At 39.7% G+C, this 26,295-nt stretch overlaps 2 protein-coding genes across 8 annotated transcripts in view; one reads left to right on the forward strand and one right to left on the reverse strand.

Moving 5' to 3' along the window:
• Positions 1-5,144, reverse strand: part of mocos (molybdenum cofactor sulfurase) — a 17,740-nt gene extending 12,596 nt beyond the window's left edge. For both annotated transcript variants that reach the window (XM_061745735.1, XM_061745734.1), the window contains exons 1-3: positions 4,949-5,144; positions 219-308; positions 62-128 (exon numbers count right to left, since the gene is read on the reverse strand). In XM_061745735.1, the coding sequence (XP_061601719.1) occupies positions 62-128; positions 219-308; positions 4,949-5,060 (269 nt within the window). In that variant the 5' untranslated portion in view covers positions 5,061-5,144. The remainder of the gene's footprint in view (positions 1-61; positions 129-218; positions 309-4,948) is intronic.
• The window catches only part of zgc:110045 (uncharacterized protein LOC664755 homolog), a 27,486-nt gene continuing 6,175 nt past the window's right edge, over positions 4,985-26,295 (forward strand). For 2 of the 6 annotated variants that reach the window (XM_061745743.1, XM_061745741.1), the window contains exons 1-9: positions 15,091-15,431; positions 16,622-16,662; positions 19,991-20,101; positions 20,309-20,332; positions 20,436-20,468; positions 20,569-20,685; positions 22,043-22,174; positions 22,623-22,751; positions 25,739-25,828. In XM_061745743.1, coding sequence (XP_061601727.1) covers positions 20,024-20,101; positions 20,309-20,332; positions 20,436-20,468; positions 20,569-20,685; positions 22,043-22,174; positions 22,623-22,751; positions 25,739-25,828 — 603 coding nt within the window. In that variant the 5' untranslated portion in view covers positions 15,091-15,431; positions 16,622-16,662; positions 19,991-20,023. Of the gene's footprint in view, positions 5,255-9,129; positions 9,221-14,835; positions 15,432-16,426; positions 16,519-16,621; positions 16,663-19,990; positions 20,102-20,308; positions 20,333-20,435; positions 20,469-20,568; positions 20,686-22,042; positions 22,175-22,622; positions 22,752-25,738; positions 25,829-26,295 lie in introns of those variants that run through there. The other 4 variants (XM_061745737.1, XM_061745740.1, XM_061745738.1 and 1 more) reach the window with 4 other exon arrangements.

Raw genomic sequence — 26,295 nt, forward strand, 5'->3', positions numbered from 1 at the left:
GGCAAAGCGGGGGCTCTGCGGAGGCCACGGGCCATTAATGAGGAGCATGTAATGACTTCACCTGTATCTGACCCGCTCCACCGTGTCATGTGTCAGAGTGCTGCTGGGGTTGTGGCTGTGAGGGTTTCCTATTGAGAGAAGAAGGGGGGAGAAAAATGCTGCATGAAAAATAACCAGACGGGGAGAAACAGCTCCTGGAAATATGTGTCTCGGCTCACCATAGACATGACTGGAAATGTCCCGGAAATAGTCCCTGAGCAGAGACTCGGGGTACAGGGTGGCTGCAGCGTGGTCCAGGTACGTGACTCCTGCAAACAGTATGGCAATATTTAAAATAAATAAATGTGCTTTAATTCCCTTTTGTGTGTTCATTAAGGCTCTATTATAGGAATTACATACATAGGAATGTCCACAGCATTTCAGTGTCAACAAAGGTTGTCCTGCCAGATTCTGAGCATTCTGTAGTTTATAAGTGGTTGACACTAGGAATGGGTGATATTTTACCGTTCACGATAAACCGTCAAACAAATTCCCCACGGTAAGAATTTGTCATCTCGCGGAGGAAGGAAGGAAGGAAGGAAGGAAGGAAGGAAGGAAGGAAGGAAGGAAGGAAGGAAGGAAGGAAGGAAGGAAGGAAGGAAGGAAGGAAGGAAGGAAGGAAGGAAGGAAGGAAGGAAGGAAGGAGGGAGGGAGGGAGGGAGGGAGGGAGGGAGGGAGGAAGGAAGGAGGAAGATATGAGCCAGAAAGAAAGAAAGAAAGAAAGAAAGAAAGAAAGAAAGAAAGAAAGAAAGAAAGAAAGAAAGAAAGAAAGAAAGAAAGAAAGAAAGATAAATTCCCGTTGATGACGTTTTTGTGTAACAAACATGGCGGATCTGAGAGCAAGACAGATTTATAGTTAAAAAGATGGAGATGAATTGGTTTTTTTTTTTTTATCGTTATCGGGATAAATGCCAGAAATTATCATGATACATTTTTTAGTCCATTCCGCCCATCTGTAGTTGACAGGTAGTTATTTTAGATTTGTTGTAAACCTGTCTTAAAATGTAAGATACTGGACCTCGGTTTGGGCTGGTGGGACAGGGGTTGGTGGAAAATGTCCCTTAGTTTTAAATCCAAAACTTGACAGGTATGGGCAAGCCATTTTAATATTTAACAGCTAGACCAGATATGTGTTGCAGACATCCACAATTCCATTCTTCCTAGTCAAAAAGAGCATTTCAGATATCTACAATGACATTCTTCCTATCCACAATTGTCATTTCAGATATCCACAACGTCATTCTGCCCAGGACAAATGACGTCACTTGTGCCAGTCGTGTGTGTGGGGTTTCTGATTACAGATAGACAATTCAGTTGCAGATATCCACAATGTGAATTAAGGATATCTGCAACTGAACTAGGACTATCTGTAATTCCAGTTTCAGATATCTACAATTTAATTCTGACTACCGTAGTCTAGGCCGGATTATCCATATAATGAAGAGTGGGGGGGTCCAGGGGCACCAGTCAATGAGGGGGCACCAAATAAAATGACTAACTGGACCATATATGTCATATTTTGTTATTTTCTCTATATATATGCTGGAAGAGGAACAAACGGGTACAGCAGTAACCAATTATATAATAAAAATACATGAAAATAAAATAATAAAAATAATAAAAATAATAATAATAATAATAATAATAATAATAATAATAATAATAATAATAATAATAATAATAATAATAATAATAATAATAATAATAATAATTATAATAATAATAATAATAATAAAAAGAATTGCATTTGAGTGAGTGCCTTAACAACTTAACAACCTTAAATCTAACAGCCTACACATTGCTATTTTATTAATGTGCTGTTCCCTACCTTCACATCAGCTCATTCAGTAGGCCTGTTTGATTGTTTAGTCATATGCTGTAATAGTTTTGCATGTAGTCCTCAGACAGGGCATATACTGTATGATGGAAATGATGATAGTGAACATTGGTATGTGAGTTGCATTCTGATTGGAGCATCAGTGTAGTATGGCGTTTGTAGACTCATGTCTATCCGTGGTTACTCTTAGTTGGTTGCTTGTCTTACATTTATTTGTAGTATGAGTGTTGAGCATGTACTTCAGCAATACCTTCATGTAAATCTATGGTCTTTATAACCATAGTAAATTTCCTTTTTTTACCATAAAATGTGGGAATAGGGGGTCACTTCAAGTGTGGTCACCCTGGGGAACAACACTTAGTTAATCGGGGTCCGTCCATAATTCCAGTTCAAGATATCTAACTCCCCTCAATTGAGGATACCAGGAAGTTGTTGATATCTCAAACTGGAATTATGACTAGTTAAAAGGAAGTTGTAGACATCTCAAACTGGAATTATGACCAGTCAAAAGGATGTTGCAGTCTGACTAGCAAGACTTCTCTCCCTGCTCTCCTCTTTTCTTCCCCAAGGTCCTCCGCACTCTACAGGAAAGATAATTTTGTTCTGTTAAATGCTCAGAAGATCTGGAATCAAATTAGAAAATGTTGTGTGCTTCCAGACACCTCTGTAAATGCTCCAATCTGGCAGAACCATGACTTTTTACCATCTCTTATGGACACGGCCTTTAGAGAGTGGAGCTGTAAGGGTATTGTTAGTTTAAAAGACCTTTACGTTGGTGGACACTTTGGCTCTTTTGAACAATTGCAGTCCAAATTTTCTCTTTCAAAAGCTAATTTTTTCAGGTATTTACAATTGAGACACTATGTTCAACAGGCTACTAAGTCGTCTGAATTACCACCTGAAAAAAATGCACTGTTCAAATTCCTCCTAGGCCCCCCCCGAAGCAAAACACCTGATTTCAGGGTTGGTTACTTCTCAAGTACTCTGGACTCGTCTACTCTCAAAATAAAACAAGCCTGGGAAGGTCAGCTTGGTATTGAGATCGAGGATGAATCATGGGAGGAAGTATTAACTAACATTAAATCTTGCTCGATTAATGCTAGGCTCCAACTGATCCAGTACAAGATAGTCCACAGATTACATTACTCTAAAACCAGATTAAACAAAATTTTCCCTAATCTCTCTCCACTGTGTAATAGATGTAATGCAGCAGAAGGTTCTCTTGCACATCTTTTCTGGACCTGCCCGAAATTACACAACTTTTGGTCTCTCATTTTCCAATGGTTTTCCTCTGCCTTTAACATAATTGTGACACCTGACCCTGTAACTGCTTTGCTAGGACACTCCAATACTTTGTAACATACGTACTGCTTTGACTCATGGTATGATGATTGCTAAGAGATGTATCCTGAAACTGTGGAAGTCTGATTTAGCTCCCAAGTTTGAGACTTGGCAGAGGGAACTCATAAGCATTCTGCATGTGGAAAGACTGAGATACGAACTCTCTGGTAATCCCCTGAAGTTCTCCAAGATATGGAGTCCAGTGCTAGAGCATATGAAAGACCACTGATGCTCTCTTTACCCACTTACATTGCTTATGCATCTACCTGGTAAGATAGTCAGCTTTACAGTGTAGCAGATGGTACCGATGTGACCTTTGTCCCCTTATTCCCCCCCTTTTTTATTATTTCATTTTAATTTTACAGGTCTGCATCACTGTTGGTCTTTTATTGTATTATGTATTACTGTTTATGTATTGGTTATTGTCTTCTTTTCTCTTATTTGATGTAATGTAATCTGAAAATTTCCATTAAAAAAAAGGATGTTGTAAATATCTCAAACTGGAATTATGACTAGTCAAAATGAAGTTGTAGATATGTCAAACTGGAAGTATGACTTGTCAAAATGAAGTTGTAGATACTGTATCTCAAACTGGGATTATGACTAGTCAAAATGAAGTTGTAGATATCTGTGAGATACCAGTCCTGTGCCCAGCTGATCTTTGGGCCTTGAGGTTTGAGGTGGGTGGATAAAAGAACGGTGCCGGCAAGAGAAGTTCCAGTTTTTATGAAAAAAAGTTTGTTATTTTTTACAACTCAAGTACTGTTAATAACCATAAATACAGCCCTTGGTTGTACCACACTCTCCATGGTAAATTTCCAATTTGTTGTTTAGCTTACATTTTTGTTCTGATTGAGCTTCTTTTTTTGGTAAGCAATAATGATGAAAATAACACAGACAATAGATTGTCTTTCCACTAGAACCAGTAAATGTTCATTTTTCCCCAGGCATTGTCAAATGCATGTAACTCTGTTATAACAAAACAGGGAAAAAAAAATCTTCTACAATGTTTAAATTATTTATAACTGATATAATCTCAATTGTGAATTTCGCACCTGTCAGCACTCAGCATGAATAAAGTCAGAAAGAAGTTGTAGAAATCTCAAACTGGAATTATGACTAGTCAGAAGGAAGTTATAGATATCTTGAACTGGAATTATGACTAGACAAAATCTCAAACTGGAATTATGACTAGACAAAATCTCAAACTGGAATTATGACTAGTCAGAATGAAGTTGTAGATATCTTGAACTGGAATTATGACTAGACAAAATCTCAAACTGGAATTATGACTAGTCAGAATGAAGTTGTAGATATCTCAAATGGGAATTATGACTACAGGTAGTCAAAACGAAGTTGTAGATATCTCAAATGGGAATTATGACTAGTCAAAATCTCAAACTGGAATTATGACTAGTCAAAATCTCAAACTGGAATTATGACTAGTCAAAATCTCAAACTGGAATTATGACTAGTCAAAAGGAAGCTGTAGATATCTCAAACTGGAATTATTACTTGTCAAAGGAAGTTGTAAATATCTCAAACTGGAATTATTACTTGTCAAAGGAAGTTGTAAATATCTCAAACTGGAATTATTACTTGTCAAAGGAAGTTGTAGATATGTCAAACTGGAATTATGACTAGTCAGAAGGAAGTTGTAGATACTGTATCTCAAACTTTAATCATGACTAGTCAGACTGACCCGGCCGTGACGTCACCGGCGGTCCTCACCTTTGATCCTGCAGAACTCTTGCTCCACGACCTCGCGGAAGTTTCCCCCGTGGCCATAGTGGCTCCACACCTGCCTAAAGGCTTCAAAGCTGCACAGCTGGGAGAAATCCATCGAGCAGGAGCTCTTTGCGTGCACATATCAGAAGTAGGAAGTGAATCCAGGTCCAAGTCCAGTGATCAGCCGCCCCGAGGCGCGTGGGAGGGTCAGCACGCGGACACGCGCACGGTCTCCTCAATGACACTCTCACAACAACACGGGGACGCGCACACAACAGCGTGAAGCGGAGAAACTCCATGGAGAAACTGGTAATTACTTATTTATAGTCACGGGACGTGGTGTTTTCCCCTTTTCCTGACTGCACCATGTGCAGCTCTGCAACCCGGTCCGAATAAAAACGAGACCAAGACCAAGTTCAGGTCAAAACCGGGACAGAGACAGAATAAAAACTAGTTATTTCATCATATTGCGTGGGTTGTAGAACATCAGCACCATCCTGGTTCAGCTAGTTTCCATATGAGGTTGTTTTCAACTGCAGCACAATAACACGGAGAAGTGGATGATGATGTTGAACTCACTGTAAAGCCTGATTTATGGTTCCGCGTTACACCGACGCAGAGCCTACGCCGTACGTATCGCCGTAGGCTCTGCGTTGGTGTAACGCGGTACCATGAATCCAGGGCCGGTTCTAGAAAATGATGACTAGGGGTGCATTTCAGATCAGAGGGGGTGCACATGCCTGGCACGTTATTCGACACTAAATTATGCATTTTCCCATAATTTCAAGCGGAATAATAATAGCAAAACAAGAATATTTGAAGTGTATTTCAAGTTCATTTTTGCAGCAATATCGCTGCAGAACAAAGAAAATACTACATTTAGTCTGGCCTACCTCACCCATCAGACAATCTAGCAACAGAAAATAAAACATAGCAACAAAAATGAATTTAACCATAAATATACAAGACTGTCTCAGAAAATTTGAATATTGTGATAAAGTCCTTTATTTTCTGTAATGCAAAAATGTCATACATTCTGGATTAATTACAAATCAACTGAAATATTGCAAGCCTTTTATTATTTTAATATTGCTGATCATGGCTTACAGCTTAAGAAAACTCAAATATCCTATCTTAAAAAATTAGAATATTCTGGGAATCTTAATCTTAAACTGTCGCTGCGTTACCTACGCCGTCGTTTTAACGCGGAACCATAAATCAGGCTGACTCGCACGCATTTGTCAGTTTTCTATCGTCTTTTCAACTGAGCATGCAAACACATAAACTGAGGGTGCAATGCATGCTTTTGCACCCTCGTAGACCCGGGCCTGCATGAATCAGCCTTTAATGTTTTCATCCATCATCTGAGATCAGATATGTGTGGCGACTGCACTACCGCTATTTCTACACTATTGAAGAATTGACACGACTACTAACTAGTCCCAAAGTCCTCTAACAGAATAATCAGCCTCCAACACCCCCCTCCACCTCAGAAAAGTCATGAATAGTAAATGTTACTGATTTAAATTGGACTTACCAGTAATTTGGAGATGAAACCTCAATTTTAAATATTAAAGATACAATTACCAACTTGAACTTATTATTTACCATTATAGTAGCTGAATTACACTGAATATTAGCATCACTGAAATTATATAGACCTAATGCTTAATCAATCACAAAGATATGCAAATATTATTCATATATATACATATATATACACAAATCTGTAATTAAATACAGACACATATGCAGATGCACCAAAACTTAAAATTAAATGCAAAATACAAATAGTTTACAAAACTGAACATTAACAAGAGGAGGAACTGGTGATCACAAGATTCTGCACCTTGGTGTGCAACGGCGTCTCAATTATCCGAGACATGGCGAGACCCAGAGACCCGAGATCGAGACAAGACCAAGACCACAAACAAGTGGTCTCGAGAACTACAAGCTTACAACCTGATAAATGCCATTATAAGCTAAATATAAGGACGTGGCAAATAAACGCATTGTAAGGATGAGAAAAAAGTAGGATTTATTTCATAACGTTATGAGTTTTTTTTTTTTTTTAAAGGGGGTCATGAAAACAAATGAGAAACTTGATGTTTGATTGTCTGGAGTGGCTGCCACGTCCAAAAAGTTCAACATAACGTGATCCTGTCAAGTTGTTTGAGGGCAAAATAAGTCTGAAAATATCCTTCAAGTTGCCTTTCAACGAGCCACTCAGGTTTGCAGGTTATTGTGACATCACAGACCCAGATTAGAGTGATTCATATGAATGGGATTAGAAAATGTGCTGTCACACCATGCACAGGTTTTTTGAAGCTTTGTTTTCTTTAACTGTAAGGTGCCATGATGCAAATGGAGGAAAGAGCAAACTCTGCTTGTCAGTTAGTCAACTTGGAAGGGTCCTGAAGTAATCCAAAATGGTCCAAGAGGTAGAAGTGAATGTGTAAAGCTGGGCATACACTGTGCGATATTTTAAATCGTATGAGACTGCCCCATCTCACACTGCACGACTAGATAGCTGAGTTCAAAAGTTCTCAGCCCACGATTTATGTTCTCACACTGTACGACCCAATGCTCGGATGCTCCGTCTGCTCACACTATACGATCATAATCCTCCCGTCGGACCTCTGTGTACTGGAACTGCGAGGCCGGTTTTGGGGCAGGGGTGGGCTGTGCCCACCCAAACGTGCATCCTGCCCACCCAATCAAAGGTTATGGGGATCCTTTATTTTTTTATAATTTTATTTTAATTATATATATAAGAAAAAATCTCAAAATATCTGTACCGTTTCTGATTGGGTGGGCACTGCGCATCACTTTTAGACACAATGAACGCATACTGCAAAAGTTATGTCTCGGCGGAGGGACCCGACGTCCCAGCAAAATGAGAAGAGAAAAAAGAGTGTTTCCGAACAGCAGACACCGCACACACTGAAGGCTGATTTATGGTTCCGCGTTAAACCAACGCAGAGCCTACGGCGTAGGGTACGCGGCGACGCGCCCCGTACGGTGCGGATCGCCGCGTACCCTACGCCGTAGGGTCTGCGTTGGTGTAACGCGGAACCATAAATCAGACTTTAGCAATTTGGGCCATTCTGTGTGTCGATAAATGAAAAAAGATTAGACAACGCCGTGATTGGACAAGGAATTGGCTGGGCAGACGTGGGAAATGCAGTCTTTTTTTCTGCTATTAAAACATGATTTGTAATGTGAATTTGCAACACTTTAAACTACAAATAATAGTTTTTGACGTGACAGAGATTGCGCATGCTCTCTAAGAAAGGATGAGGCCAATCGGGTCGTAGCACGACCAGGATTTCAAACATGTTTGATTTTTTTGATTTGTGATCGGGAACTCGTTGTGAGGTGTTACTCTCTTGTCGTTACCCCACGTACACTGCACGAGGCACGACCAACGATTGGGTCGAAATCCGTCCCAATCCAAAAAATAGTCGCACGACTGGAAAATCGGCTCAAAACGAGCCGATAATCGCACAGTGTATGCCCGGCTTTAGAGACAGTCCAGTCCTGTTGGCCTTGGTTAGCAGCTTTCAAGAAAGAGCAAAGACAGCTTCTTCAGGCTGCTCTGCTAAACTTCACCCCCAAATCTTCCAGACCAACCCAACACTGGTCGCATCGGTCTCTTACTACACTTATCAGCACAACAAGTCCTATCGTCTCAAAAAAACGACGTCATAAAACACCTGCAAATGAGACACAGTATCAACCAGACAACATCAACACTCCAGACTTTTAAATAAACAAAACCCGTTCCCTGTCTTCCCTCGACAATGACTGTCTACAGTACTGCACGCAGCGTTTTAGTTATTAGCCTAGTGTCCTTATCTTTTAGTGTTTAGAGTTTTTAGTGTTTTAATTGTTTTTATTGCTTGCTTTGAGCCAGTGGCAACAAAATTTCGTTCCACTTTTACTTGGACTTTTGGAATGACAATAAAGTGAACCTTGAACCTTGAACCTGAGGCAGTGCAGTGTTTGCAACTCCTTTAGAAAGTTGCTATGCCTTCATCGCAGAGCCCAAGCTCAGACTCAGTCACCTCAGTAGTGAAGTGTGAAGGTATAGCACTCTTTATAAAAGTAAGTCTTTAGTTATAAACTGATGACAGTGCATCACCTTTCATTACTAACATCAGAAATGTCTAATAACTCTGTAGGAAATGCCAGGCGGGCTGCAACTGCGGTGGAGGACTCCTAAGAGCGGCACATCCTGATGATGCAGGAAAGAAACCCACTAGAACTTCACAGGTGGGTCACTGAGTTCATAGTGAAACATTTACTACCCTTGGGTGGAATCCTGCAGGTTAGAATGCAGTTGGCAATACTAAGCCAAGCTCTCACCCCTCTGGAGGATCACTGGTATTACTGATACTCGTCATATCTGTGCAATATGGGAGTCGTGTTGTGGAATCAGCTATCGTAATTACATATTTAATTTATATCATATCTGCAGAGATGATCATATTATTGTGGCACCAGGTAATATAAATATATATATATATATGCATCAATCCTAGTCCACAGAGGACAGTGTCCCCAGTTGTCACTGATGGAATCTGTCTGTTTTTGTCTCTATCTTTCTGCTCATCTTTTTCTCCTTCTTTTTCTTTTCCGTCACCTTGCATATATAAGATCACAATCATCTTCATTTAACCTGTCATCTGAGAGGTGCAAATCTGAATGTCCTGTAGTTTTGCAGCCAAATAATTGCTTTTCTGTCTGTCTCTCACAATGCTGGGGAGTCATTAAAGTAATTTAGTGCCATTAAACTGTTGGTGTCCACATTTACTGACTTAAAGTGGTGACTGTAATTTTGAAAAACACATGTTCAATCTGCTGATGGATATCCTACCTGATATTTCAATAGGAATAAAAATGTATTATTTGCTATGACGAGAACACGCCTGCACAGTATTTGACTCGCATCTCCTCTCTCTGTAAAATGTTCTTGTTTTTTTTTTGCCGGCTTGTCTCGACGGGAAAGCAGAGGAGGCTTCTGGCATCTCAGCCTATCACATGAGATCAAAAGAAATCCCAGGATGTCCTCTTTTAAATATAGCAGGGACAAACGGAGCATTATTAAAAGATTAGAAGGCGATGCAGACGAAATTTGTACTGCAGGAGAGTCACCACTATGTGCATTCCTGTTTGTGTGTGTGTGTGTGTGTGTGTGTGTGTGTGTGTGTGTGTGTGTGTTTGTGTGTGTGTGTGTGTGCTAGATTTGTAGTTTTTTTGTGGTCTTGGTCTTGTCTCGGGTCTCTCGGTCTCTCCAGGTCTCGGACTCGGATAATTGAGAGTGACAGAATCTTGTGATCGGCAGTTCTTAATCTTGTTAATGTATAGTTTTGTAAACTATTTGTATTTTGCATTTAATTTAATGTTTTGGTGAATGTGCATGTGTGTCTGTATTTAATTACAGATTTGTGTTTATAACCTTGTTTTAATAAATATATGGCATCATTGGCCTTTGAATAATATTTGCATATCGTTGGGATTGATTAAGCATTAGGTCTATTTCAGTGATGCTGATATTCAGTGTAATTCAGCTACTATAATGGTAAATAATGCAATTTCAAGTTGATAATTGTATCTTTTAATATCTAAAATTCACGTTTCACGTTAGATGACTTTGGGACTAGTTAGTAGTCGTGTCAATCCTTAAAAGCACTGGAGTCAATCCTCCAATAGTGTAGAAATAGCGGTAGTGCAGTCGCCACACATATTTGATTTGTTTATTTGCACAACATGAAAACGGTACAAAAGTTAGAATAAATATAAAAGCATGAAAATATGTGCAGGTGAGAAAGGAAGCCCTAAATGGGCTTATTCAAAGTTCTCACCAGGATAATACATTACATTATAAAATCAGCAAGTGCAAAAACATATTTCCAAACAATTTCTCGGTTGGATGAGTGTGTGTGCTTGCGTGTGAGCATGCACATGTGTGTTTGTATGTGTGTGTGTGTGTGCGTGTGTATGTGCACGTGCAGAAGTGAGTCCACGTTAAGTGGAAGCACTTCTAGACGCTTGATCCATAAGGCTGGTCTTCAATCTCTGTTTAAAACTACTAATAGACAATGAAGATTTAGCAATAAGTATATGAGAATTTCAGAGTGAGGAACCTCTGTCTTTGATGGAGAACTGACTGCTATTGGTACGACTGAATGAAGAATGGAGATCCTCAGATTGTCTAGTATTATAGTTATGAATTTGTGAATTGATCTTAAAAAAATCTTTGAAAGTATTTGGAAGCACATTTGCAAGATAAGTGCATTTGTAAATGAAAGCACATGATTGGAGTATGTTAATATCATAGATGGATAATACATTTAATTTTTTAAACAAAGGGGCAGATGGGGCCAAATAGGAAGCAGAAGTAGCTATTCTTACAAACTTCTTTAAAGTAATGAGTAATTTGTGTAAATTTGATGAATATGTACTTGCCCAAACAATGTTGCCATAAATGAGATAAGGATAAATTAAACTGTAATAAAGAGTAACGAGACAAGCCTGATGGACCAAACCTCTGATTCTTCTCATGATACCAAGGGATCTAGAGATTTTGTTAGTTACAGAATGTATATGCTCTTTCCAAGACAAATTCTCATCCACAAAGACACTTAGAAATTTGGTGGACATATCTGATCTCAGCTGATGGATGGAAACATTTATAGTGAGTTCAACATCATCATCCACTTCTCTGTGTTATTGTGCTGCAGTTGAAAACAAGCTCATATGGAAACTATCTGAACCAGGATGGAGCTGATGTTCTACAATCACACAAGATGATGAAATAACTAGTCTTGGTCTTGTCTTTGTCTTGATACTCTCTGGTCTTGGTAGTGTCTTGGTCTCGGTTTAGGCGGTCTTGACTACAAGTCTGAGTGCATGCGTGCGTAATTGCGTGTGTTAGTGGTCATAGGTTTCGAGATATGGTTAAAACTGGTTAAAAAAGTATTCTCAGAGATCGGAAATAATCCTGTTTGCATGACATTAACAATGAACTTTTAATCAAAACAATACGTTTCATAACAGCAACTTTATTGCTTTAGTTGATTTTATCAAACAAAACATATTTACATTCATGTAAGCAGATCTTCCTGTCAGCGTTACATGAGTCCTGCATTTAGCCCTGATGATCAGAGACACATTTCAAAACTGGCCGAGGTTTTCAAACCTTTTCCTTTTTCCTTTTTAGAAGTTAATCCCTGAATTTAAAATGGCCTTGGCAAAGAGACTGCCTGAGCACTGGGGCAGGCTGCAGGAAGTAATAAGGGAGGTGGAGGAAAGCGCGCACAGCATAAGAATATGCACAGAAATAATGACACTCCAGCAAGTCTCTGAAACTAACCCAATATCCTCTTAGTTGGAAGTGCGAGCGCTCTTATACGCCAAGGTAACGACGGGCTGTCAGGTATGTCAGCGGTGAACATCTGCCCCCCTCGTCTTTTTGTTGCGGAGCCCGCTATGTTGGAAAGTATGTTCGTAAAAGCGTCTGTACTCCTTCAGTAACTCCCTCGGCCACTTTTCTAAGATATATATCTGTTAGGAGTGAGATCCCAGAGAACAGCCTATCAAAAAGTTAATTTTCTGTCATTATAATTGGGCCGATCACAGCTGCTAGTGTTATGGAGAGACACTGGGACGTGACCCGACCACAGAATTAAATAAGACTGGATGAATTCAACCGTTGAGGCTGCTTCTGATGAATCCTGCTCCGTTGTATGATCATGACATGTGTTTCGGATAGGGCTGGGGATCGATTCAAATGTTAAGAATCGATTCGATTGCGATTCTTAAGATTCAGAATCGATTATCAAGATTTAATTCCATTCGATTCCGATATTGATTTGGGTTAGTGTTATTAAAACTGTTTTTTGAGCTGTTGCATGAATTATATGACTGTAGTTCTGCAGAATATTACTATTAGTATTATATTGAGATTAAACAGCAAGTATTGGCAGCTAATGATGCTGTAAGGACCAATCAGCTCCCAGAATGCTGATGGAACTGCTTTCAGAAACATCATGTGGTTCAGAATTATCAAACAGATCCAGGGAGGAAACAGAGACGGATGAAATCGGTTTTATTTTTTCCCACATTCCATTTTAATTTGTTTGTTATTTGTTTTTGAGCATTTGGTTTTTAGCATTTTTTGCAAATGTAACCCCAAGGCAGTATATAAAGTAATGAAATATAGACAATTTATGCAATTATAACCTAACACTTTAATGTTTTCATACCTTTAAACATATTTAAAGGCAAAAACATGGCACCATTTATTCTCGTATCCAACAAAACATTCCTTTTTTGGGAATAAACAAAAAAATAACCAAAAGTTGTAATGTAATGATAAAAAAAAAAATACATAAATAATAATAAAAAAAAAAAAATAGATCTTCAGACATATGAATCGATTTTTAGGAATTAATATGAGAATCAATTTAGAATTGGTAAATCGATTTTTTCAACACAGGCCCAGTTTCGGACTCCAGGGATGTCAATTCTCCAACATAAATACCTTGTTTTTGCCAGAAATCCACTTTAATAATCATGTTCTGGATATCTGTGCTTGTCCTGTGGGTCCGGCCTTGTTCTTTTTTCTCTAAATCCTTGAGGGCGAAGTTGGGGTCACACCCTGGACGGGTCACCTGTCCATCACATGGTCACTCATACAAACAACTTAGAATCAACCCGGTCGGCCCTCTGGACTGAGGGAGAACATGCAAATGCCAAGAAGAAGCACCCCGGCCCGGATTTTAAACAAGAACCCTCCATATTTTTATTTCTTTTTTTTTAAATGAGAGAAATTGAAAGAAAACTGTCTCTGTTGACATCAGCAGCTCTAAGACGTCCGTTAACGACTCGCTCTGGCCTCTGATGCAAGACAAAGGACATTGTTCCAAAGTGACTCTCCCTCTAAATGTCATTAAAACAATGATGCGTTCATACGAGGGCGTCTCAGTGATTACTGTACATTAGTGTGGCAAAACCTGAATCCTCCTATTCAGGAAAATCCCGACGAGGCCCACGGACCTGCGGCGCAGCTACTGTACGACCATCACCCTCCGCTTTCAGACATCTTTAATCTACCCTGCTTCCGGTAACTGATTACAGCGACAAGCCTAAGTATTCATTTTGGAGTAATCCAGTTACATTTAATCCCCGAGTCTGTAATCATTCGGACACACAATGTACAGGAAGGAGACGAAATTAGTCACAGGTGATTAGGATGAAATGCCAGATCATTCATGGTCTCAGAAGGGATAAAAATGAGCGTCTCATACTTCGTTTCTTGCCTTTCGCAGCGTCGGCAGCATTGTTGTGGCTCTGCTCGGAGTTTGGACACAAAATGACACACTGTTGTACACATCTTTGTTGTATTTGACTTAACTTTTATTGACCTTCGTAACTAGGTCTTCAACTTGAAAAAAAAAAAAAAAAAAACTGCTCAAAAGTGAGGATGGCTCTGTTCTCAGGGGAACATTTTGTCCTTTTTAATCAGAGACACAACCTAGAAATTGTGTTGAAGTCGTTGTGAAGTAAGTGTCCTGCCTAGATGTCTGATAAACAGCCATGAGACCATTATTTTCTCTGTGCAACACACTGAATGGTAATTAAATATGCCACTTATGCTTCACTGATTCATGTCCTTCACCATTTTGGAGCCCAGCTGAATACATTTTTCTGCGCAGAAGGGCTGTATTGTATCCAGTATGGCCTCATTACAAGGGCAGAAGGGCTTGGCGTGGGGGAGGGCAGAGGCCGTGAGGGGGGAGAAGCACCCCATGAAGACATTGTGCTTAACATCACTAAATACCTCAAACGCCTCATTGTCCTTCCCAGTACTCAATTAGTTGGGTTCCTCGTACAAAGCGCCAATTTTATGCAGGGAGACTTATTTCAAGGAAAGTCCGGCCCTGTCCAGGCAGGAAGCTCTCTGAAAATCTAATGACAGACACAGCAGTCATGCGGAGTTGTTAGCCGCAAAGACACATCGATTAACAAAGCCTCTCCTCGGAGCCTCTCCGTGTTGATGACTGCAAAGGGCTTGATCCATCAGGGGGTTTTTATGTTATGGTGCTGTAAGTATAGATTGTTCTTTCTGTGTTGGACAGTGTCCAGCCGATGCGCCTTCTTGCCCTGCCCTGCCAGGCCCCTTCAGCTCGAGGATCTCCGTGCAGAGGAACGCCTCTTTGGTTGGCTGTGACAGGCAGTATTAGGCAAGAGATGCGGGTTCACTTGCCCTGCGTAGAGGCTTATCTTGGGCTAAGCTGAGGGACTAATAGCAAAGCCTGCCTTCGCTCCAGCCGGTCTGAGGGCATAGGGAGCCATCTGTCCACTCTGTGGATAACTGACAACAAAGGGAGCAAACATTGAACGAGGACCTCAAACTAAACGACCAGTCCTTTGGAAGAAACCACAACCAAAGAGGAGAACCAAGAATTTTGCATCCAAGGTTTGTACTTAATACTAAATCATTCTTTCTGACTTTCAGGCCTCTAACTGAACACAACTGCAAGAGCCGGAGTATTCAAACATCGGTTTCTGCCTTTAAAATAACTGTAAAGTCCAGTAACTCTGATGCAAAACCCGAGAGAAACATGAAGTTGTTGGTACTGTAATTTTAATAGCAGCTAAACAAAGTGGGTCTTTGTTTTAATGCGCTACCCCTGACTCCCATCAGGCCGAGATAATTTGAGCTGCTTGTTTTTCTCTACTGTGCCGTGTTGTAAATGTTGTGTTCTTGGAACTTCTCGCTTTGGGCCCGAAATACTCAACACATAAAACTGCAGAGGTGATGAATCTTTAATATAGTAACCGTTGTGTTGAGGGCGAAATGCTGTGCTGCTGTAGTGCCTCATGCTTATCGTCTGAAATGTGGTGGCTCACAAAAAGCTATAAATAGTCTTCACTCTAGATATTTAAGAGGGTATTACTAGTCTCATAAAGATAAATATTGGACACATGTTTTATCCAAGCACGTGGTTGGACGGTTTGATTTGAACATTGTCTCTAAACTGGACCATAATAATTTTATAGTAATGCAATCTTCAAATTCAAAAGCTTCAAGCATTGTTTGTGTTGGTCTCAGATCTTGAATGCATTGTAAAATAAAATCCCTCAAGTAATCCACTTAGACATTGTTCTCCAATTCCCTCCAGGTTCAAGGCCCTGGTTTTTTTATTTTATTTTATTGTCTTAAGCACACGTCTGTGTATCAGAGTTCGGGGAGCCGAGTTCCTCCACATTATCTGTTTTATCGTGTTTTCTCTGTGCGCGCTGTTGTGCACCAGGGTTTTGTTTAGAAGTCTTGAGCGCTGTCTTGCTGGAGGTGACAGAAATAGGTCAAAAGGGTATTAGCATTAACTAAATAAATCCGGGCCTATAGGATTACAGAGGGATGTTGCTGTTTATTTGATGTATTCTTTGTAATTTTGTAATATTATACAGAGAGGAGAACAGCAAAGCTACCTTTTGTGAGCATAAAGACTCTCCTCACCTATTAAAGATATTGTTGGGATTAAGTCCATAAGCTCAGTCAAGTAAGAACAATAAAATATTGGAAATCTGTTTCGGCAGATGGATATTGATTTGTGTCACTGGTGGCATATTTAATTAAAACATTCATCTGTGGTCTTTTTTCAGGTGTGGGATGGCGGCAGACAGTTCTGTATTTATTGGTTTGTGTAAGTATCAAAAAAGGAAATCTAAGGGGTCATTTGGGAAATGTGGCTACAGGTTAATTGCTGCTAAGACCATGTTTCTTTGTTTTTATAGCTACAACGCGATAGCTTAGCTTTGCACAAGGACCAGAGGCGTTTATTTGTCAAGGCCAAACACGCTGAGTTTGGTCTCGATAATGGGACAGTTGATGAAGTTTAACAAGTTCCCAAGAACAAAAGTACAGACAAGAACACAAACGGAGAAACAGCAGTTGTGAGACAGCTAGCATGGCACCGTCCAAAGGTCACCCTCAGCTTGTTGCAGCACTGATTAATTTTAGCTTTGCAGGGCGGTCTGAGAAGGCTCATTAAATGCGATATAAAAGGCTTTGGCATGCTTTGGTGGAAAAAAAAGCTCCCTTTAAAACCATATTCTTTACATTTCTGTTCGTATCACTTGGTCTTCAGAGGGTGGAGTCACCGCTCGACTCCTCCCACATGTTCCACATGTGTGCTTTTATTGAAACACGCGTCACAGCTTTGTGTTCACAACTTCGGGGGTACATCCAAAAGGTGCTAAACATGATGTGAAGAGAGTTTAGATAAAGATCAGGAGGCTGGCTAGATCAGGAGTCGGCAACCCAAAATGTTGAAAGAGCCATATCGGACCAAAAACACAAAAAACAAATATGTCTGGAGCCGCAAAAAATGAAAAGTCTTGTATAAGCCTTAGAATGAAGGCAACACATGCTGCATGTTTCTATATTAGTTATAACTGGGGGAAGGTTTTTTCATTATGCACTTCGAGAAAAAAGTTGAAATGTCGAGAAAAAAGTTGAAATGTCAAGAAAAAAGTCGAAATTTCGAGAAAAAAGTCAAAATGTCGAGAAAAAAGTTGAAATGTCGAGAAAAAAGTTGAAATGTCAAGAAAAAAGTCGAAATCTCGAGAAAAAAGTCGAAATGTCGAGAAAAAGGTTGAAATGTCGAGATTAATGTTGAAGTACAATCTCGAGAAAAAAGTCAAAATGTTGAGAAAAAAGTCAAAATGTTGAGAAAAAAGTCGAAATGTTGAAAAAAAAGTCGAAATGTCGAGAAAAAAGTCGAAATGTCGAGAAGAAAGTCGAAATGTCGAGATTAATGTTGAAGTACAATCTCGAGAAAAAAGTCAAAATGTTGAGAAAAAAGTCAAAATTTTGAGAAAAAAGTTGAAATCTTGCGATTAAAGAAAAAGAAAAAAAGGAAAAAAAAAGGTCAAACATTTTTGAAAAAGCTCCAGGAGCCACTAGGGCTGCGCTAAAGAGCCGCATGCGGCTCTAGAGCCGCGGGTTGCCGACCCCTGGGCTAGATCTTCTCTTCTGAGATCTTGGTCTGTGATGTCACAGTACCCTGAAAAATCTGAAGAGCTCGCTGGAAGAGTATTTTTCAGAACTTGTCCCTTCCAAAACAAAGTGACATGGTAGTGTTATGTTGTGTTTTTTAAGTTATTGGCCATCTCAAACACCTAAATAAATTATTTAAACTACAGAAAATATATATTTTAATTATACGCCCCCTTTAATAGTCATAAGATAAAAGCTTCCCCATCGCTAACATTGGAATAACATTGGTAGGATTAGAGTGAGACACAGCAAGGGTCCGTTGGTGATTCGTTAATGACCTGGTGGGCAGCGTTAACTAACATCCACATGGGGATGACAGGAGGAGGAGGGGCATTTTAGTTGTTTTAGCAAGCAACAGTAAAGGAAGTCTCCTGCCATCAGTTTGTATGCTCGTTATAGTTGGAGAATCTCACATGTAGTCAGAGGCAGAGAAGCTGTGCGTCCTCCCTAACCTGACATAAAAGAAAATTAAGTGATGGTCCTTTAGTCAGAGGAATAGTCCGTCAAACCCCTTCAGAACCACAATGTGTTGATTTTACAGCTCAGTTTTAAATGGATAAAGTAGGACTGTTTCCACCTATGCAACAGCGGTACTCATTCTCTCATCCAACTCTCTACTATGAAGCAAATCTTTTTTCTTTCAAGTAAAATATTAAACTATTGCTTAAAAATGTCACCAAACATGCTAAATCCTTGGAGCAGGATTAATTTAAACTCTGGATTAAGTGGTAACACCTCGTATCCACTTGCCAAAAGCATGGCGTCGGGTTCCCTCCCCTTCTGCCACCACCTACGTCTGAACAAGTAAATCTGTCTCTTGCTTGAAGGTTTAAAGCGAACGATCACATGTGGCCACTTACTTAATCCGGAATACAGACAGTTTCTTGTTAAATGACATTGTTTAGATTAGTTTAGATTAGATCATCTATTAGCTCTGCATTCTTTCCACGTCAAGAGTGAGTGCAGGAATCGCTCCTCAGATCCAGGATGATCTAATAAACGCTGTGAACTTACTTCCTTATGGAGTTGCAGTCATTTCTTAGTCTGTTATGGTTTAATCAGCTGCACGTCCTGCACTGCATCGAGACATTGTTCTGCAAATACAAAGAATTGGATACGCGGCCACAACAGAGGCGACATTGTGTGGCGTCTGTGTGCTATTAAGAGACGAGTCACACACACATCACTTGATTCTCGGGCCTCCGCAGAACCAGTGGCTCCCTTTGTATCTTATCTCATCCAAGAGAGTCACACAACTTGTATTTAGCCGGAACTAAAGACACAGTCCCATGTGAAGATTCCACATAGTGATAGGCTTATCTTCACCCGCTCTCAACTGCACCATCAGAAGACAAACAACAATGGTCCACAACTCTTCAGAGGGCATCACTCCCCCGGATGAATTCTTTAAAGGGTGTTCGGCTTCTTAAGCGCCATAAAAGTGACTGTTCAAACTTTGGAGAATGTTTAATTCACTCTTCACTGACCGTAGTTAATGTAATGATCTGTCACAACTCAATTAAAGACATAAAATCTCTTATCGCGGTCAGATTTCACGGTGGAAATGCAGGCGAGACCCGGCTCATGAGAGCTTTTACTTTTTCCTCTGCCTGGCAACTGTTTTCTCAGGAAAATTCAGTTTGAGCCCAGTAAATGATGCACTTCACATTCCCTGCAGCTGCGCTAATGTGACTGTATGACAAGGCAGTTAGCACGAGCAACCCTAATGGCTTGATTTAATTGGAAATTATTCAAAATGATGTTCAGTGTAAATGAACACGACACAATCTGACCTCAAAATAAAACCGGGCGATACCTGAGGGAGGACTAACTCACCAAGGTGCCGAACACAAATGAATTGCACAGCAGACGTATGCACTTGAATACTGCTCTTCAATTTTACACATCATTTCCTGAGCATCCTGAAACTCTAAACCACCGTTGGCTCATGGACAATGTATTTCTGGTTTCAGAGTGTTTATTTTAAAGGTCTGAATAAACGGAGCATGTCTGACAAGGAAGAAATGGCTTCAGAAGGGAGTCCGAACGTTACGCTGACGCTGAGGCTGCTGATGCACGGAAAGGTAATCAACAGATGTGTAAAGAATCGAAATGATCCACTGAATTTCTTTCTCCTTTTAGTAATAACCGTTCTGGCAAAAACATTGATTTGTGATTCAAATGATTAGATTCTGCTCTGAATGTTAAATAATGCTGCTATGGCTGCAATGTTTTCTTTGGCTTCTAAATGTTGCTATATCAATAAAGTTGACTTGCTTTGACTTTCACAGGAAGTTGGCAGCATAATTGGAAAGGTAGGCTCATTTTGCACTTCATCAACAGTCTGTACAGACTTTGTGATTGTTGCTTTCTCTCACAAACTAATCAAATCCCTGTTTTTCCCCTACATGATTTCAGAAAGGAGAAACGGTGAAGAAAATGCGAGAGGAGGTAAGTGTTTTACTCGGCTTCAGCAAAGGGAAAAACACACGATTTCCCAAATTTGAGCAGATTTGTTGGACCAAATCAAAGCTGGAATAAATGTTTTTAGAGTGGCGCCCGCATCAACATATCTGAGGGATCATCTCCCGAAAGGATTGTGACCATCACAGGGCCCACAGAGGGAATCTTCAGAGCTTTCTCCATGATTGCACAGAAGTTTGAAGAGGTACGTGACAAATCTGTTGCATTTTATTCCCCCAAATCAGTCACGTTGTAGACTTGTAGTCAAGACGGCCTAAACCGAGTCCAAGGTACCACCAAGACCAGAGAGTATCAAGACCAAGACCAAGTCTAGTTCAGCTCGAGACTGAGACCAAATCAAACCTAGTCATGTCCTGATCTGATTGTATTCCATCAGCTCCATCCTGGTTCAGCTAGTTTCCATATGAGCTTGTATTCAACTGCAGCACAATAACACAGAGAAGTGGATGATGATGTTGAACTCACTATAAATGTTTTCATCCATCAGCTGAGATCAGATATGTGTGGCGACTGCACTACAGCTATTTCTACACTATTGGAGGATTGACTCCAGAGCTTTTAAGGATTGACACGACTACTAACTAGTCCCAAAGTCCTAACAGAATAACCAGCTCCAACACCCCCCTCCACCTCAGAAAAGTCATGAATAGTAAATGTTACTGATTTAAATTGTACTTAATTTGTAGGTGAAACGTGAATTTTAAATATTAAAGATACAATTACCGACTTGAACTTATTATTTACCTTTATAGTAGCTGAATTACACTGAATATCAGCATTACTGAAATGATATAGACCTAATGCTTAATCAATCACAAAGATATGCAAATATTATTCATATATTTATTCAAACAAGGTTATAAACACAAATCTGTAATTAAATACAGACACATATGCAGATGCACCAAAACTTTAAATTAAATTTAAATTGTACTTAATTTGTAGATGAAATGTGAATTTTAGATATGAAAGATACAATTATCAACTTGAACTTTGATTATTTACCATTATAGTAGCCAAATTACACCGTATATCAGCATCATTGAACTGGCATAGACCTGATGGTTAATCAATCACAACGATATACAAATATTATTTAAAGGCCAATGATGCCATATATTTATTCAAACAAGGTTATAAACACAAATCTGTAATTAAATACAGACACATATGCAGATGCACCAAAACATTAAATTAAATGCAAAATACAAATAGTTTACAAAACTGCACATTAACAAGAGGAAGAACTGGTGATCACAGGATTCTGTCACCTTGGTAACGGCGTCTCAATTATCCGAGTCAAAGACCTGGAGAGACCGAGAGACCCGAGACAAGACCAAGACCACAAAAAAACGGTCTTGAAAACTACAAGTCAATCACGTTGTTCCACAGATTGCAATAATGCGTTTGTCTGAAAGACAGGAAACGTTCCTTTCCTTCAGCGTTTCCAAACAACCGAAAAAGACGTGTCAGACAAAGTCGTGTTTCTGTACTTGTCAACACTGAAAGAGCGACAACAAATTTTTGGAGTTTTCCCTCAGGACATCACCGCAGCAATGTCAAACAGCAACGTGACGAGCAAGCCCCCCGTGACACTTCGACTGGTTTTCCCAGGGAGTCAGTGCGGCTCACTGATTGGCAAAGGAGGCTCAAAGATCAAAGAGATCAGAGAGGTGGGAGTCTTTTTTTTTTCATTTTTATTTTCCAGCAGAGTTGTTTTTCTGCACCCCGACCAGATGCAGAAAACCTCCTCCCCAGTGCCCTGACACCTTTTGAGTATTAAAAAAACAAGACATCAAGTTAAACATGTTTTTCTCCATCTGAAAACGTATGTACTTTTATTTAATTTTTTTTTCTTTGGTCAATGTTCACAAAAATTCTCTTTTATTATGCCTGTAAAGATCAGTGGAGTTTGAATGCTCATTTGAATGGGCAATATTTGTGTGTGCCTCTTCAAATATTGAAGCACACATTGCCATTTGGCTTGCAGCTGCTCCCTGCATGTCAAAATGCCTTCAGGGTAATTTGTGGGTGCTTGAAACAGCATTTCAATATGGATGATGGGGAGCGCTTTCCAGCAATAAATAGCCTCTGTTTCCTCTGTTGTCTGGCGCTGTAAAGACCACAGGCGCTCAGGTTCAGGTGGCAGGAGACATGCTGCCGGACTCGACGGAGAGGGCTGTCACAATCTCCGGCACTCCGCAGGCCATCACTCAGTGTGTGAGACACATCTGCTCCGTAATGCTGGAGGTGAGCGCTGTCAGGCAGCAGATGATCTTCACGTTCAACGGCTCTATTCCGGTGTCACCTACGTCACATTTATTTAGGAAGCGGTTGCGACATATATTTAGTGGCACGGTTTGTATTGTGCAGGATATTTTCATGGCTGGAGCAACGACACAACTGTTCGGTCATCCTTGTGTGCTATTTACAACCCTAAATCAGAAAAAAAAGCAGCATGGGAAATGAAAACACAACAACAAACAAGCTAAAAAAAAAAGCTAAAAGGAACTTTGACTCTTGCATTTAAGCAAAGGGTACATTGTCTACTGGTCCAGGGTGAAGAAGTGTCTCGATAAAGACATTGTGAGGTGGTTTATGAGAAGGACGGTGTTCCTGCAACATGATGCCAAACTATTTTGATGTATCTCCTAATATTTAAACCATTACACGTGTCTTTAATCCCTCAGACCCTAACCTTGCCTAATGCTAAGCAAACGTGACCTAAAAGCAGAGCAGAGAAGTGAAACGTCTTGACTTCTGTTAGGACCGTCTGCACCCACTACCCTCTCTTACCTCCTTATAGACAGTGTTAAACTTCTTACGTCTTGTTTACAGGTGCCCGTAGCTAAATCCTCATGAAATATTTATTATACCCGCTGGTGTTTAAGGAGAGGAGGTACAGTCCTTTATGGACCAGTTGGCTCAGTGCTAATGTAATCAATGCTAACGTTGTTTATGCCAACTTGTCGCTGCCACGGGAAACAAATGTATTCTCTAGTTTCTCACCAACTCCCTACAGGCTGTAAAATTTCCTCCACAGACTAAAACTACTGAAAGGAGTTTGTTCTTTAAAAGTGTGCTTGTTATTTGTGATATCTATGTGCTCTCCAAACCGGCTGCGACACAAATTAAAGTTTGTCAATATAAGCAAAAAACACGGACAAGAGGAATTAGAAGAAGGTTTCTACTGGAATGAATTTGTTCATAGATGCTTCACTTACAGTCGAGCTTTATCACTTTTGTGACAGTTTCCCTGAAAGCACAACATGTGCATGGTACAATATGCAGAAGAAGTTAGTTTTGGAGAACGAAAATACAGAAATATAGTAATTTTACACATTTTGAGTTGTGTGACAACTTCACATCTTATAAACTTACTACACATACTATGATTTTAAAATACCGGCATGTAACCAGAATATGTGGTACATTTTTAATGTATGAGAGTTTATTATGAAGCTGGTACGTTTTGTGTTGCGTCCCAACCAGAGGTGTCAAATGTATTCACATTCATTACTCAGGTAGAAGTATAGATACTAGAGTTTAAAAATACTCCTGTAGAAGTTGAAGTATCAACTCAAGTTTTTTACTCAAGTAAAAGTATAAAAGTACTGGTTTCAAAACTACTTAAAGTATAAAAGTAAAAGTAATGTCAGGGGGAAAAAAGCCATGAAGGACAAAAGACATTGAAAATGAATGCATCTTAGTATAATGCAAATATATTAAAGAAGCATATATGTGTACTATTGAGCATTAACATGTGTTTCAGAGAGCAGCAGATATGATGACTAGTTGCCTATAAGTATTGTAATGGTGCAAAAAGTCAAACTTCAGAGGCATGTTATCATTTATCCTAACCTTTATTGGAATGTACATCCAAGTTTAGTTGCAGGAATCTGAGGGAACGGATGTAAGAACAAAACTGGACAAGAACATCTGAAACAACCACGACCAAATTCACTCTATCCGGATGGAGCAATTTAACTGGATAGTTTTTTTCTAAAGGCCAAAATGAAATAGAGTAACGAGGCTGTTTTTAAAATGTAAGGAGTAAAAAGTACAGATAATTGCGTGAAAATTTAAGGAGTAAAAGTAAAAAGTTGTCTGAAAAATAATTACTCCAGTGAAGTATAGATAACCAAAATTTCTACTTAAGTAAGGTAACAAAGTATTTGTACTTCGTTACTTGACACCTCTGGTGCCAACGTAGCAATTACACATCCTGCAGAGAAGCTGCATTGTGCAGACTTTATAACCCCCCCCACACACACACACACACACACACACACACACAAAGGTCTGAAATAGTGATTTGTTTAGCCAAAACAAATATTTCCATTGCATGATGGCTGATCCCAGAAGCTTTCAACCCCAAACACATCAATATCGCCTCCGGACAAGTTTTAACATCAGGCTTTTTTTTTTTGCACAGTAACAGTTTAAGTGGGTTTGGTGAACGTAGCTCCACATTGTAATTCTTGACAAAGGTTTCCCACAGTAATCCTTCACCCATGTGGTTTTAAGAGATGTTGATAAATGACTTTTCAGCCTTTTCAATTTTCTCAGCCATTTGTTGACGGAGTCGGGATGTTTTGCCCATCTTTGCGTCTCACAGACTTTCACGGGTACTGCTTGGTCATGATCGTATCACCTGTTGAAATAGATATATCAAGTTGCACCATGGGGCCATACAGGCAGTTTGAAACAACAAAACAATTTTGTCAAACTTTATTTCTAACCCAAAACTGCCATCACCCCACAAAGATGGACATTTATTATCATATGAGATCATGTTTTCTGATTTGGGGTTGTATAAAGGTGAACACTAACATTTTTTAACTACAAGGGAATTGTAAGTGGATAGGTAACTTCTAAAATTACATTCACATTGTTGTCCCACAAGTATCTCACTTATTTCTGTCGGCACGTAAAATAGTGATTGAGAGCTGCAGCATGTGGTGTTCATTCATCACAAATGCAAACAGAGGATTGAGATCGGATTGAGATGTAGTCTTGATTTGACTGTTTCATGAGTATCTATTGGTTGAAAAAACACAAATTTAGTCTGAATTGGCTCTGTACAAACATTTAATCTTGTCAGGGATTTGTGCTGCTTTCTCAGCAGATGAATGCAGCATAATAAGATTCAGTGAGCGCTGTAAAAACAGGGAGTAAAATGCACCAATGCCATCTCTCACCTACAATTTTCTCCCTTTTTGACTGACTGTTTCTAGTCTCCACCTAAAGGAGCAACTATTCCGTACCGCCCCAAGGTCCTACCTGTTGGAGCCCATGCAGTATTAGCGCCACAGCACTCTGCACAAGTAAGTGGTCTAATGGGGGTGATTTAGTTGTGATTTTAACTAATCATGTAGCAGCGGAGTCACACTCATCATGACCTACAGTTTCACCACTGTTGTTATGCTGAAAGCCGAAAAATAATATAATGACAATGTTACAAGTTACGAACCCACATATGACTGTGACAGAGATGTTAAGCACTGGCATTTGCATCAATAATTGCCCTGCAGTGTGAAACCTTTGCTACGCGTGAAATTCATGGTCTCCACGAGACACAACGCTGCTGTCCTGACTTTGAAGTCACACCCTGTTCTGACCTATCAGACATCAGTGTATGTTATTGGATTTCCAGCCAAAATCTACAAGAGCAAAAAGCAGCAGATGACATTTAGATGAAATTCCATGAGATCTATACACATTAGAGCTCTGTAAAAGTGGAAAAGGGAATTGATTTTCGCTGCCCTCAGTCTGCTCTTCATACTCTGAAAAT

The sequence above is a fragment of the Cololabis saira genome, chromosome 17, assembly GCF_033807715.1.
Source record: "Cololabis saira isolate AMF1-May2022 chromosome 17, fColSai1.1, whole genome shotgun sequence".
Classification (NCBI taxonomy): domain Eukaryota; kingdom Metazoa; phylum Chordata; class Actinopteri; order Beloniformes; family Belonidae; genus Cololabis; species Cololabis saira.